This window comes from Loxodonta africana, chromosome 11, assembly GCF_030014295.1.
Source record: "Loxodonta africana isolate mLoxAfr1 chromosome 11, mLoxAfr1.hap2, whole genome shotgun sequence".
Lineage (NCBI taxonomy): Eukaryota > Metazoa > Chordata > Mammalia > Proboscidea > Elephantidae > Loxodonta > Loxodonta africana.
In genome coordinates, this window is record NC_087352.1 from 107,985,502 (window position 1) to 107,999,441 (window position 13,940).

The 13,940-nt window shown below is 41.5% G+C and overlaps 1 protein-coding gene across 1 annotated transcript; it reads right to left on the reverse strand.

Annotated features, from left to right (window-relative positions):
- Positions 1 to 10,729: 10,729 nt before the first annotated feature.
- LOC135232702 (microsomal glutathione S-transferase 2-like) lies at positions 10,730 to 11,043 on the reverse strand. The gene has a single exon (XM_064293223.1). The coding sequence runs from the start codon at positions 10,964 to 10,966 to the stop codon at positions 10,730 to 10,732; it is 237 nt and encodes a 78-aa protein (XP_064149293.1). The 5' UTR covers positions 10,967 to 11,043.
- Positions 11,044 to 13,940: the final 2,897 nt, after the last annotated feature.

Genomic DNA, 13,940 nt, shown 5'->3' on the forward strand with positions numbered 1-13,940 from the left:
CTTATACAAAGAAAACTACGGTACACTTCTGCAAGAAACCAAGAGGCGTACATAAGTGGAAAAACATACTTTGCTCATGGATAGGAAGAATTAGCAATATAAAAATGTCTATTCTACCAAAAGCGATCTATTCATTGAATGCAATTCCAATCCAAATTCCAACGACATTCTTCAATGAGATGGAGAAACAAATCACCAACTTCATATGGAAGGGAAAGAAGCCCCAAATACATAAGGCATTAGTGAAAAAGAAGAATAAAGTGGGAGGCCTTACTTTACCTAATTTTGGAACCTCTTATATCGCCACAGTAGTCAAAATAGCCTGGTACTGGTACAAAAACAGATACATGGACCAATGGAACAGAATTGAGAATCCAGACATAAATCCATCCACATATGAGCATTTGATTTTTGACAAAGGCCCTGAAACAGTTAAATGGGGAAAAGACAGTCTTTTTAACAAATGGTGTTGGCATAACTGGATATCCATTTGCAAAAACATGAAACAAGACCCATACCTCACTCCATGCACAAAAACGAGCTCAAAATGGGTCAAAAACCTAAATATAAATCTGAAACTATAAAGATCATGGAAGAAAAAATAGGGACAATGTTAGGAGCCCTAATATATGGCATAAACAGTATATAAGACATTATTAAGAATGCAGAAGAAAAACTAGATAGCTGGGAGCTCCTAAAAATCAAACACCTATGCTCATCCAAAGACTTCACCAAAAGAGTAAAAAGACTATCTACAGACTGGGAAAAAGTTTTTAGCTATGACATTTCCAATCAGAGCCTGATCTCTAAAATCTACATGATACTGCAAGACTCAACTACGAAAAGACAAATAACCCAATTAAAAAGTGGGCAAAAGATATGAATAGACACTTCACTAAAGAAGACATTCAGGTAGCGAACAGATACATGAGGAAATGTTCACTATCATTGGCCATTAGAGAAATGCAGATCAAAACTACAATGAGATTTCATCTCACTCCAACAAAGCTGGCATTAATCCAAAAAACACAAAATAATAAATTTTGGAGAGGCTGCGGAGAGATTGGAACTCTTCTGCACTACTGGTGGGAATGTAAAATGGTACAACCACTTTGGAAATCGATTTGGTGCTTTCTTAAAAAGCTAGAAATAGAACTACCATACTACCTAGCAATCCCACTTCTCGGAATATATCCTAGAGAAATAAGAGCTTTTACATGAACAGATATATGCACACCCACGTTTATTGCAGCACTGTTTACAATAGCAAAAAGATGGAAGCAACCAAGGTGCCCATTAACAGATGAATGGATAATTAAATTATGGTATATTCACACAATGGAATACTATGCATTGATAAAGAACAATGAGGAATCTGTGAAACATTTCATAACATGGAGGAACCTGGAAGGCATTATGCTGAGTGAAATTAATCAGTTGCAGGAGGACAAATATTATGTAAGACCACTATTTTAAGAACTTGAGAAATAGTTTAACCTGAGAAGAAAACATTCTTTTGTGATTACGAGAGGAGGGAGGGTGGGATTGGAGTATTCACTAATTAGTTGTTAGATAAGAGCTACTTTAGGTGAAGGGAAAGACTACACACAATACACGGGAGGTAAGCACAGCTGGACTAAACCAAAAACAAAGAGGTTTCCTGAATGAACGGAATGCTTCGAAGGCCAGTGTAGCAGGGGCAGGGGTCTGGGCACCATGGTTTCAGGAGACATCTAAGTCAACTGGCATAATAAAATCTATTAAGAAAACATTTTGCATCCCACTTTGAAGTGTGGCATCTGGGGTCTTTAACGCTAGCAAGCAGCCATCTAAGATGCATCAATTGGTCTCAACCCACCTGGATCAAAGGAGAATGAAGAACACCAAGGACACAAGCCCAAGAGACAGAAAGGGCCACGAGAACCAGAGACTACATCATCCTGAGACCAGAAGAACTAGATGGTGCCCAGGTATAACCAATGACTGCCCTGAGAGGGAACACAACAGAGAACCCCTGAGGGAGCAGAAGAGCAGTGGGATGCAGACCCCAAATTCTCATTAATGACTTAATGGTCTGACTGAGACTAGAAGGACCCTGGTGGGATGCAGACCCCAAATTTTCACAATGGGTTGCAGAGGGATGCTGGTGAGGAGTGAGCTTCTTGGATCAGGGGGACACTTGAGACTATGTTGGTATCTCCTGCCTGGAGGGTAGATGAGAGGGTAGAGGGGGTTAGAAGAGACAGAGAGGGCCACATAAACCAGAGACTACATCAGCCTGAGACCAGAAGAACTAGATGGTGCCTGGCTATAACTAATGACTGCTCTGACAGGGAACACAACAGAAAGTCCCTGAGGGAACAGGAGAGCAGTGGGATACAGACCCCAAATTCTCATAAAAAGACCAGACTTAATGGTCTGACTGAGACTAGAAGGACCCTGATGATTATGGCCCCGAGACCTTCTGTTGGCCTAGGATAGGAACCATTCCCAAAGCCAACTCTTCAGACAGGGATTGGACTGGACAATGGGATGGAGAGGGATGCTGGTGAGGTGTGAGCTTCTTGGATCAGGTGGACGCATGAGTCTATGTTGGCATCACCTGTCTGGAAGGGAGATGCGAGGGTAGAGGAGGTTAGAACCTGGTGAAATGGACACGAAAAGAGAGAGTGGAGGGAGAGCACGGGTTGTCTCATTGGGAGCATGTTGCAAGGTGTATGTAAGTTTTTATATGAAAGACTGACTGGATTTGTAAACTTTCACTTAAAGCACAATAAAAATTGTTTTTAAAAATCATTTGGCTATAGATATGTGGGTTTATTTCTGGACTCTCAATTTTATTCCATTGGTCTATGTCTCTTTTATTATACCAATAGCAGGCTGTTTTGATTACTGTTAGCTGTGTCTGAAAAACTAAACCCATTGCTGTCAAGTTAATTCTAACTCACAGCAACCCTATAGGACAGAGTAGAATTGCCCCATAGGGTTTCTCAGGAGTGGCAGGTTAATTTGAACTGCCAAGCTTTTTGTTTAGTAGCCAAGCTCCTAACCACTGTACTACCGGGGCTTCATGTACCCACCAGTAAAAAAACTTGACTTGGCTGCTAAACAAAATCTGTAGATCACTTTGGGTAGTATTGACGTCTTAACAATATTAAGTCCTCCAATCCACGAATCTGGAACATCTATTTATTTAAGTCTTCTTTAATCTCTTTCAGCAGTGTTTTATAGTTTTCATTGTACAAGTACTTCACATCCCTGGTTAGATTTATTCCTAGGTATTTTATTCTCTTAGATGATATTGTAAATGGAATTGTTTCCCTAATTTCCTGTTCAGATTTCTCACTACTGATGTATAGAAACCCAACTGATTTTTGTTTGTTGATCTGCAACTTTGCTAAAATCCTCTGTTAGCTCTAGAAGTTTTCTTGTGGGCACTTTTTTTTTTTAATATATATTTTATTGTGTTTTAGGTGAAAGTTTACACAGGAAATTAGGTTTCCATTTAACAATTTTTATACAAATTGTTCTGTGACAGTTTTCACAATGTGTTGGCATTCTCATTGTTTCCATTCTGTTTCCATTGATCTAGCATCCCTCACCCTGCTTGCCTTCTTTGCTTTGGGGGTAAACGACTGTTTGGTTTTATATAGTTGAGTGTTTAAGGGACATATTACTCACAGGTGATATTGTTTATTTTATAAACCAATCTATTATTTGGCTGAAAGTTGACCTGTGGGAGTGGCTTCACTTCCAAATTCAAATGTTATCTTAGGGCGGTAGTCTTGGGGGTTATTCTAGTCTCTATTGGTCCAGTAGATCTTGCTTATTTACTTATTTTTTATTGGCCTTTAAATGAAGGCTTACAGAACAGACTAGCTTCTCATTAAACAGTACACATACTGTTTTAGCTTGCTTTTTTTTTTTTTTTAGGAATTTGAGTTTTGTTCTACATTTTCTCCCATTCTATCCGGTACCTTCTCTTGTGTTTCTGCTCAGAATGGTCGGTAGTGGCAGCTGGGCACTATCTAGTTCTTCTGGTCTCATCACTCACTCTTTTCTCTGCCATCTGATTGCTAACCCATTATTTCATCTTCTGAATACTCCACAATGGCTGTTCTAAGCGTGTGAACCTGGATTCTTGCAGAAAGTCGTGTTCATGCACTTCCTCCTCTGTAGCCTTTGTCTCAGAGAAAACCTATGTTCCTTTAAAATGCTTGATCCTTTTATAATCCTACGTATAATTTCTGTATAATGTTTTCTCAGTGTGAAAAATATAAATATACAGTGAGTTGGTTCCAACCTATGTACAACATAACAAATCACTGCTTTGCCCTATGCCATCCTCCCAATTGTTACTATGTGTCTTAGTTATGTAGTGCTGCTATAACAGAAATACCACAAGCAGATGGCTTTAACAAAGAGAAATTTATTCTCTCACAGTCTAGAAGGCTAGAAGTCTGCATTCAGGGCTCCAGGTCCAGGGGAATGCTTTACCTCTCTTTTGGTTCTGGGGGAGGTCCTTGTCATCAGTCCAGGTCCAAAGGACCTGCTCGCTCCCAGCTCTTGTTTCTTGGTAATGTGAGGTCTGTTTCCTCTCTGCTTGCTCCTCTCTTTTATATCTCAAAAGAGATTGACTCAAGATACAACCTAATCCTGTAGATGGATTCCTGCCTCATTAACATAATTGCCTCTAATCCTGCTTTATTAACATCTTAGAGGTTAGATTTGCAACACACGGCATAATCACATCAGATCACAAAATGGTGGACAACCACACAATACTGGGAATCATGGCCTACCCAAAATAACACACATCGTAGAAGGACACCATTCAATCTGTAACATTCCACCCTTTAGCCCCACAGAATTCATGTCCTTGCGAGTGTAAAACACATCATCCCAAAAGCCCTAAATCAACTCAAGTCCAAATTCCAAAAATTCTTCTTCGTCTGTGAAATCTAGAATACAAGTTATCTGCTTCCAAAGTACAATGGTGGAACTGCCACAAGCTAGACATTTCCATTACAAATGGGAGAAATTGGAGAGAAAGAAGGGATAACAAGCACCAAGCAAGTCAGCAGAACACTTTACATTAGCTCTCAAGCCTTGAAAATAATCCTCTGTTCCCTGAGCGCATTTAAGCAATGACCCTGCCCTCCAGTCTCTGGGTGTTGGCCACAGTCTCCAGATTCTGGGTGGAGGTCTCTCAGCCCTGGGCTTCAGCTCTGCCTTCCAGGCTCACTGGAATGGCAACTCTGCTCCCTCTTATTTCAGTGGCCTCGTTCTCCTAGTCCATATGAGTGGCAACCCTACCCTCTCGGCCCTGGCAGGCTCTGTTTTTCTACCGTTTGGGCATGGCAGCTCCCACCCTCAGCTTTGGGCAGTGGATGTGGCCCCATCCTGCTGGCCATCATGAATGGCAGCCCCACACTCCTGAACAGAGTTGGTGAAGATCTGTTGAAACTTAGGAGCCTGTGGTTCCACTCTTTGAAATCTCAGAGGCCATTTCTCCATCCTTTGAGAGACCCCAGAGGTCATAGTCCTACCCTTTGAGACTGAGGCAGCCCTGTTTCCTGTATTCCTTGTCTCTTTAGCTTCTTCTTCCTAATTCCTTGGCATCTTGGCCCTTCAGGCCCTTGGGCCAACCCAGCCTCTGCCCTGGTCAGGCAAGTGCTCCAAAGCTCTTTAGCTCTACTGATAAGTGCCTGGAGGCACCCCACTCTGCCAGTAAGTGCCTGGAAGGCACTCAGCTCTTTTGCTCCATGGGTCGGCAAGTCTAACTCCACCTATAAGGGCCTGGAGGCACTGCACTCTGCCAGGAAGTTTCTCGCACAAAGGCACTCAGCTCTCTTGCTCTGTGGGTTGGCTCAAGCACTTTCTTGTGCCAATCTCCTGGTTGTGCTGCCGCTATTTCTCCGCTGTTCCTTCATCTTCTCCGTCTGTGGTGTTACAGCTATCTTCACTTCCTTCTGAGTCCTCACCAGAGTTGTTTTAGATGTTCATAATTCCACTAACAGTCTCTTCAAGGCAATCTAGGCTTTTAGCGTTAGGCACTTTAAAACTTCCAGCCTCTACCCATTCACAGTTTCACAATTGCTTTCACATTTTAGGTATCTGTTAGAGCAGCACCGCATTCTTCCAGTGTCACATTCTGCATTGGCTATCTAGTGCTGCTATAATAGAAACACCCAAGTGGATGGCTTTAACAAACAGAAATTTATTCTCTCACAGTCTAGAAGCTAGATATCTAAATTCAGGGTGACAGCTCCCAGGGAATGCTTTCTCTCTCTGTCAGTTCTAGGGGAAAGTCCTTGTCATCAATCTTCCCCTGGTCTAGGAGTTTCTCAGTGCAGGGACCCTGGGTCCAAAGGATGCACTCCCTCCCAGCTCTTATTTCTTGGTGGTATGAGGTCTCTCTCCTCTCTGCTCACTTCTCTCTTTTTTATCTCAAAAAAGATTGACTCAGAATACAACCTAATCCTGTAGATTGATTCCTGCCTCATTAACATAACTGTGTTTAATCCTGACTCATTAACATCAAGAGGTTAGGATTTGCAACACATAGAATCATCACATTAGATCACAAAATGGTGGACAGCCACACAATAGTGGGAATCATGGCCTAACCAAGTTAACACACATTTTGGGGGACCACAATTCAATCCATAACATTATGTTTGAGCCCACTGTTGCAGCCATCCCGTTGAGGGTCTTTCTCTTTTTCACTTTTTCTCTACATTACCAAAAATGATGACCTTCTCCAGGGACTGCTCCCTGCTGATAACACATGAGATGAAGTTTCGCCATCCTTGCTTCTAAGGAGCATTCTGGCTGTACTTCTTCCAAGATAGATTTGTTCCTTCTGCTGGCAGTCCATGGTATATTCAATATTCTTCATCAGTACTGTAATTCAAAGGCATCAATTCTTCTTCAGTCTTCCTTATTAGTTGTCCAGATTTCACATCATATGAGGCAATCGAAAACACCATGACTTAGGCCAGGCACACCTTAGTTCTCAAAGTAACATCTTTACTTTTTCCCTTTTGAAAAAGGTCTTTTGCAGCAGATTTGCATAATGCAATATATCATTTGATTTCTTGTCTGCTGCTTCCATGGGCATTGATTGTGGATCCAAATAAAATGAAATCCTTGACGACGTCAATCTTTTCTCTGTCAAGATGTTGGTTATTGGTCCAGTTGTAAGGATTTTTGTTTTCTTTATGTTGAAGTGTAAACCATACTGAAAGCTGCAGTCTTTAATCTTCATCAGTGAGTGCTTCAAGTCCTCTTCACTTTCGGCAAGCAAGGTTGTGTCATCTGCATATCACAGGTTGTTAATGAGTCTTCCTCCAATTATGATCCTGTGATTTTCTTCATATAATCTAGCTTCCCAGATTATTTGCTCAGCATACAGATTGAATAAGTATGGTGAAAGGATACAACCCTCATGCACACGTTTCCTGACTTTAAGCATGCAGTATTACCATATTCTGTTCGAACAGCTGCCTCTTGGTGTAAGTACAGGTTCCTCATGAGCAAAATTAAGTGTTCTGGAGTTCCCATTCTTCACAATGTTATCCAGAATTTGTTATAATCCACACAGTAGAATGCTTTCCATAGTCAATAAAACACAGATAAACATTTTTCTCATATTTTCTGCTTTCAGCCAAGATCTATCTGACATCAGCAATGATATCCCATGTTCTATATCCTCATCTGAATCTGGCTTGAATATGTGGCAATTTCCTGTCAATGTACTTCTGCAACTGTTTTTTAATTATCTTCAGCATAAATTTACTTGAGTGTGATATTAATGATATTGTTCAATAATTTCTGCATTCTGTTGGATTACCTTTCTTTAGAATGGGCACAAATATGGATCTCTTCCAATCAGGTGACCACATATCAGTCTTCCAAATTTCCTGGCATAGATGAGTGAGTGGTTCCAGTGTTATATCCATTTGTTGAAACATCTCAATTGGTATTTTGTCAATTCTTGGAGCCTTCTTTTTTTTTTTCCCAAGAAAAACAAAGTAAGACTTTTATTTTTTAAATTTAACTATTGTCGTTGTTAGGTGCTGTCAAGTCTGTTCCGACTCATAGCGATCCTATGCACAACAGAATGAAACACTGCCCGATCCTGTGCCATCTTTACAATCGTTGTTATGCTTGAGCTCATTGTTGCATCCACTGTGTCAATCCACCTCGTTGAGGGTCTTCCTCTTTTCTGTTGACCCTGTACTCTGCCAAGCATGATGTCCTTCTCCAGGGACTGATCCCTCCTGACAACATGTCTAAAGTATGTAAGACGCAGTCTCGCCATCCTTGCTTCCAAGGAGCATTCTGGTCGTGCTTTTTGCAAGACAGATTTGTTCGTTCTTTTGGCTGTCCATGGTATATTGAATATTCTTTGCCAACACCACAATTCAAAGGCATCAATTCTTCGGTCTTCCTTATTCATTGTCCAGCTTTCACGTGCATATGATGTGATTGAAAATACCATGGCTTGGGTCAGGCGCACCTTAGTCTTCAAGGTGACATCTTTGCTCTTCAGCACTTTAAAGAGGTCCTTTGCACCAGATTTACCCAATGCAATGCGTCTTTTGATTTCTTGACTGCTGCTTCCATGGCTGTGGATTGTGGATCCAAGTGAAATGAAATCCTTGACAACTTCAATCTTTTCTCCGTTTATCATGATGTTGTTCATTGGTCCAGTTGTGAGGATTTTTGTTTTCTTTATGTTGAGGTGTAATCCATACTGAAGGCATGGTCTTTGATCTTCATTAGTAAGTGCTTCAGGTCTTTCACTTTCAGCAAGCAAGGTTGTGTCATCTGCATAACGCAGGTTGTTAATGAGTCTTCCTCCAATCTTGATGCCCCACTTTTCTTAATATAGTCCAGCTTCTCGGATTATTTGTTCAGCATACAGATTAAATAGGTATGGTGAAAGAATACAACCCTGACGCACACCTTTCCTGACTTTAAACCAATCAGTATTCCCTTGTTCTGTCCAAACAACTGCCTCTTGGTCTATGTATAGGTTCCTCACGAGCACAATTAAGTGTTCTGGAATTCCCATCCTTTGCAGTGTTATCCATAGTTTGTTATGATCCACACAGTCAAATGCCTTTGCATAGTCAATAAAACATAGGTAAACATCCTTCTGGTATTCTCTGCATTCAGCCAGGATCCATCTGACATCAGCAATCATATCCCTGGTTCCACGTCCTCTTCTGAAACTGGCCTGAATTTCTGGCAATTCCCTGTCGATATACTGCTGCAGCCATTTTTGAATGATCTTCAGCAGAATTTTGCTTGCGTGTGATATTAATGATATTGTTCTATAATTTCTGCATTCGGTTGGATCACCTTTCTTGGTAATAGGCATAAATACGGATCTCTTCCAATCAGTTGGCCAGGAAGCTGTCTTCTGTATTTCTTGGCATAGACAAGTGAGCACCTCCAGCGCTGCATCTGTTTGTTGAAACATCTCAATTGATATTCCATCAATTCCTGGAGCCTTGTTTTTCACCGATGCCTTCAGAGCAGCTTGGACTTTTTCCTTCAGTACCATCAGTTCCTGATCATATGCCACCTCTTGAAATGGTTGAATATCGACTAATTCTTTTTGGTATAATGACTGTGTATTCCTTCCATCTTCTTTTGATGCTTCCTGCATCATTTAATATTTTCCACATGGAATCCTTCACTATTGCAACTCGAGGCTTGAATTTTTTCTTCAGTTTTTTCAGCTTGAGAAACGCCGAGTGTGTTCTTCCCTTTTGGTTTTCCATCTTTAGCTCTTTGCACATGTCATTATAATACTTTATTTTGTCTTCTCAAGAGGCCCTTTAAAATCTTCTGTTCACTTCTTTTACTTCATGAATTCTTTCTTTTGGTTTAGCTGCTCGACGCTCAAGAGCAAGTTTCAGAGTCTCCTCTGACATCTACCTTGGTCTTTTCTTTCTTTCCTGTCTTTTCAGTGACCTCTTGCTTTCTTCATGGATGATGTCCTTGATGTCATTTCACAACTTGTCTGGTCTTCAGTCACTAGTGTTCAGTGCACCAAACCTATTCTTCAGATGGTCTCTAAATTCAGGTGGGATATACTCAAGGTCATATTTTGGTCTTGTGGACTTGCTCTGATTTTCTTCAGTTTCAGCTTGAACTTGCATATGAGCAATCAATGGTCTGTTCCACAGTCGGTCCCTGGCCTTGTTCTGACTGATGATAATGAGCTTTTCCATCGTCTCTTTCCACAGATGTAGTCAATTTGATTTCTGTGTGTTCCATCTGGTGAGGCCCATGTGTATAGTCGCCGTTTATGTTGGTGAAAGAAGGTATTTGCAATGAAGAAGTCGTTGGTCTTGGAAAATTCTATCATTCGATCTCTGGTATTGTTTCTATCACCAAGGCCATAGTTTCCAGCTACTGATCCTTCTTCTTTGTTTCCAACTTTCGCATTGCAATCGCCAGTAATTATCAATGCATCCTGATTGCATCTTTGATCAATTTCAGACTGTGGCAGCTGATAAAAATCTTCTGTTTCTTCATCTTTGGCTGTGTCAATCATCCTAGGCACCATGGGCACTGCAAACAGCTTTCTGGATGAATACCTTGACCTCAATATTGCCAAGAAACTAAGGCAGCACCTCTAACCTTTTCTCTTCCCTTCCCCCTTAATGCTTGTACATGCTGTTTTCACGTTAAATGTAACTAGTTAACACTATTTTATCTTTAAATACCACCCAGCCATCCAGAATGCAACTATAAATATGGGATGAAACTCCACACAGTTTTGTTGTGCACAGAATACTCTCTCAAATTCTGGTGACCTGGTAACTGCTGAGGGTGTGACTTTGTATTTTAATCTCGCCTTTCCAATCAGAAAAGCAAAATAACTTTGCTGATAGGCAGAGAGAACAGACACAGCAGCCAGCAGGATTGAATTCCCAGCCATCATCACTCAAAGTTCTGGTTCGCTCAACTGTTTGTGGAAAGCAAGGGGAAGGAAGAGAGGCCCTCTTCTGACTGCAGTGTTGACCTTCCTTATTAGGTACAAAGCACTTCCTCTTCCATACCTGGATGTTCTCTGCAATCCAGGAAGCCCCAAAGGGCTTGGAGCCTTATTTTTTACCAATGCGTTTGGTGCTGCTTATACTTCTTCCTTCAATACCATCAGTTTTTTATCATAAGTTACCTCCTGAAATGGTTGAACGCTGACCAGTTCTTTTTGGTACAGTGACTCTGTGTATTCCTTTCATCTTCTTTTGATGCTTCCTGTGTTGTTCAATATTTTTCCCATAGATTCCTGCAGTATAGGAACTCAAGGCTTGAATTTTTTCTTCAGTCCTTTTGGCTTGAAAAATGCCAAGCGTGTTCTCTCCTTTTTGTTTTCTAACTTCAGGTCTGTTCACATTCCATTATAGTACTTAACTTTGTCTTTTTTAAATGCATACATATATACTTAAAATATTATCTAGATTTTTATTGGCTCCTAATTTGAACCTATGGTCGTGTGGATGACAATATTCTAGTTTTTGTGATTTACATGGCTTTAGTAGCCTACATTAATGAAGAATATGGGCCCTTCTGGTTCAAGCTAGCATAGTGGAGTGAGCTGCTCTCTTTGTCTTGCCATTGCACTTGCTCACGTATCTGTGTGGACAGTGTGGTGAGAAGATGGATGCCAGGTCACATTAAAGTGGTATTCTCTCTTCCCTTCCCCCAGTGCTTTGGATTCAGTTTCAGGTGAAATAATTTTGAATCCTTTTCTGTGCTAGACACCGGGGTTGCAGCCACAATGTGCTCTGTGCTCAGGAGGTCTTGCCAGTGGATGAAACACACAATAGTCAAATATTGACAGTGTGTGACAATCTGTACTGGAGGGATGTGTTGGTTGCCATGGAAGTGGAGAGACAGGGCCTGATTTTGGGTGGGGATGGGATTTCAGTGAAGGCTCCACAGGCATGGTGCTTTTTTCTTTTTTTGCTCATGGTCAGCTGGCATTTGTCAGGTAGGGGGTGAGTCACTCCAGGCAGGAGGCCTAGTGTGAGGATCCTGGGTGTCTGGATTCCAGCATGATGTGTAGAAGACTGGGGGTGAAGCTGGAAAGATGGTTCAACCTCAGCAGGAGCAGCTTTACATGCCTAGTAATGAGCACTAGGTTCAGGAGGGGAAAGATTGAAAGTAGAGGAGTACAAAAATGGTGTGGTGTCAGACCTCCTCTGACTTCAGCGAGAGAGAGAAGAATCAAGATCAGTATCAGCATAAGGCTGATCCCTATGAGGTGGAGATCAGACATACCACCATTCTCCAAACCTTTACCAATTCTGACAGCAGCCATCCATCCCATGACACTCTGTACTTCTCTTCTGGGTTCAGTAATCCACTGCAGTGACCACAAAGAACTCACAGACGATACTTACAGTTAAGTGGTTTATGAAGAAAGCAACAGGGTACAACTTGGGATCAGGATCAACAGGCTACAACTGAGGACCAGAAAGAATGCAAAGTCTGGAAGGTTTCCCAGAGCAGAGCACACCCCCCCCCTTCTGCAGTGCAGGACAGTTCTCTCAGCTCCTCTCAGCCCTGCCATCTGTAAACGCTGACTGCCACAGGGCCCCTTCCAGGCCTGTCGCTGCTTCAGTGTTACAGCCCTTAACCCCTGTTGTAGCTCTTTTAGTAAGTTCCTTGCCTCCTTTCTCTCTGGTTCTCTTTCGCCTTCTTCTTTTTTTGTTTCTTCTTGGTTCCTGTCTTTCTGCTTCTATCTGTCTGAAAAACCTGTGTGGGATTGGCAGCTTTTATACAAAACTTCTTGTCAATTTCAAGGCACGGCCCTTCCCCAATGTGGCCATGAACTGACCAATCCCTTCTCGGTAAGCCACGGACACTTCATTTGCATAGTAGGCTACACTTCAGTTCATTTGCGTAGTCTATTGACCAATCCCTGCAAGGTGCATACCAATCAGAGGGCAGGCTGCAGCCCAGGACCAGACAAAAACTATCAAGCCAAATTGTTTATAGTTTTCCCAAGAAATGTCAATCAAACTGGCCAAAAGCAAGAAATCCTCTGGGGTAGAGTGCAAAGGCAACTCCTCAGGGTTTAGGCAGAAAATCTCTCAAGCTGTTTTTCCAAAGAACAAAGACAAAATGTTACATAAAAGAATTCATTTCACCACAAGGAGTGATGTGATATTTATGATTTAGAAATAATACTGTTACTTGATACAATAACCTCTCATTCATTCAACCAATATTTATTGAGAACCTGTTACCTGCCAGGCATTTTTCTGGGTCCCAGGGATATAGCAATGAACACCACCATAGAAATCCCCATGTCAGGACAACTTACACTCTAGCAAGCTGAGACATAATGAGCAAAACAATGATACTATTTATCAAAAGATGATAAGTGCTATAGAAAAAAATAAAGCAACGAACATGGATAAGAAATCCTGGACATAGGGGTGGAGAGGTTGACATTTGTAAACGAGGTGCTTTGTTATACTTGAATATAAAGAAAAGCTACTTTGGTTTGTGTTTTTTATAAATTTGTTTTCAGTGTGCATTCTAAGACTCAGACTCTATGACACCTTTGTGTCTCATTGTCTAGTGCTGCTATAAGAGAAATACCACATTGGATGGCTTTAACAAAGAGCAATTTATTTTCTCGCAGTCTAGTAGGCTAGAAGTCCAAATTCAGGGCATCAGCTCCAGGGGAAGGCTTTTTCTCTCTGCTGGCTCTGGAGGAAGGTCAACAATCTTCCCCTGGATAAGGAGCTTCTCTTGCAGGAAGCCTGGGTCCAAAGGATGCACTCTGCTCCCGGTGCTTCTTTCTTGGTGGTATGAGGTCCGCCTGTCTCTCTGCTCACTTTCTTTTATATCTCAAAAGAGAATGGCTTACACTGTCTAATCTTGTAGATTTCATCAGTATA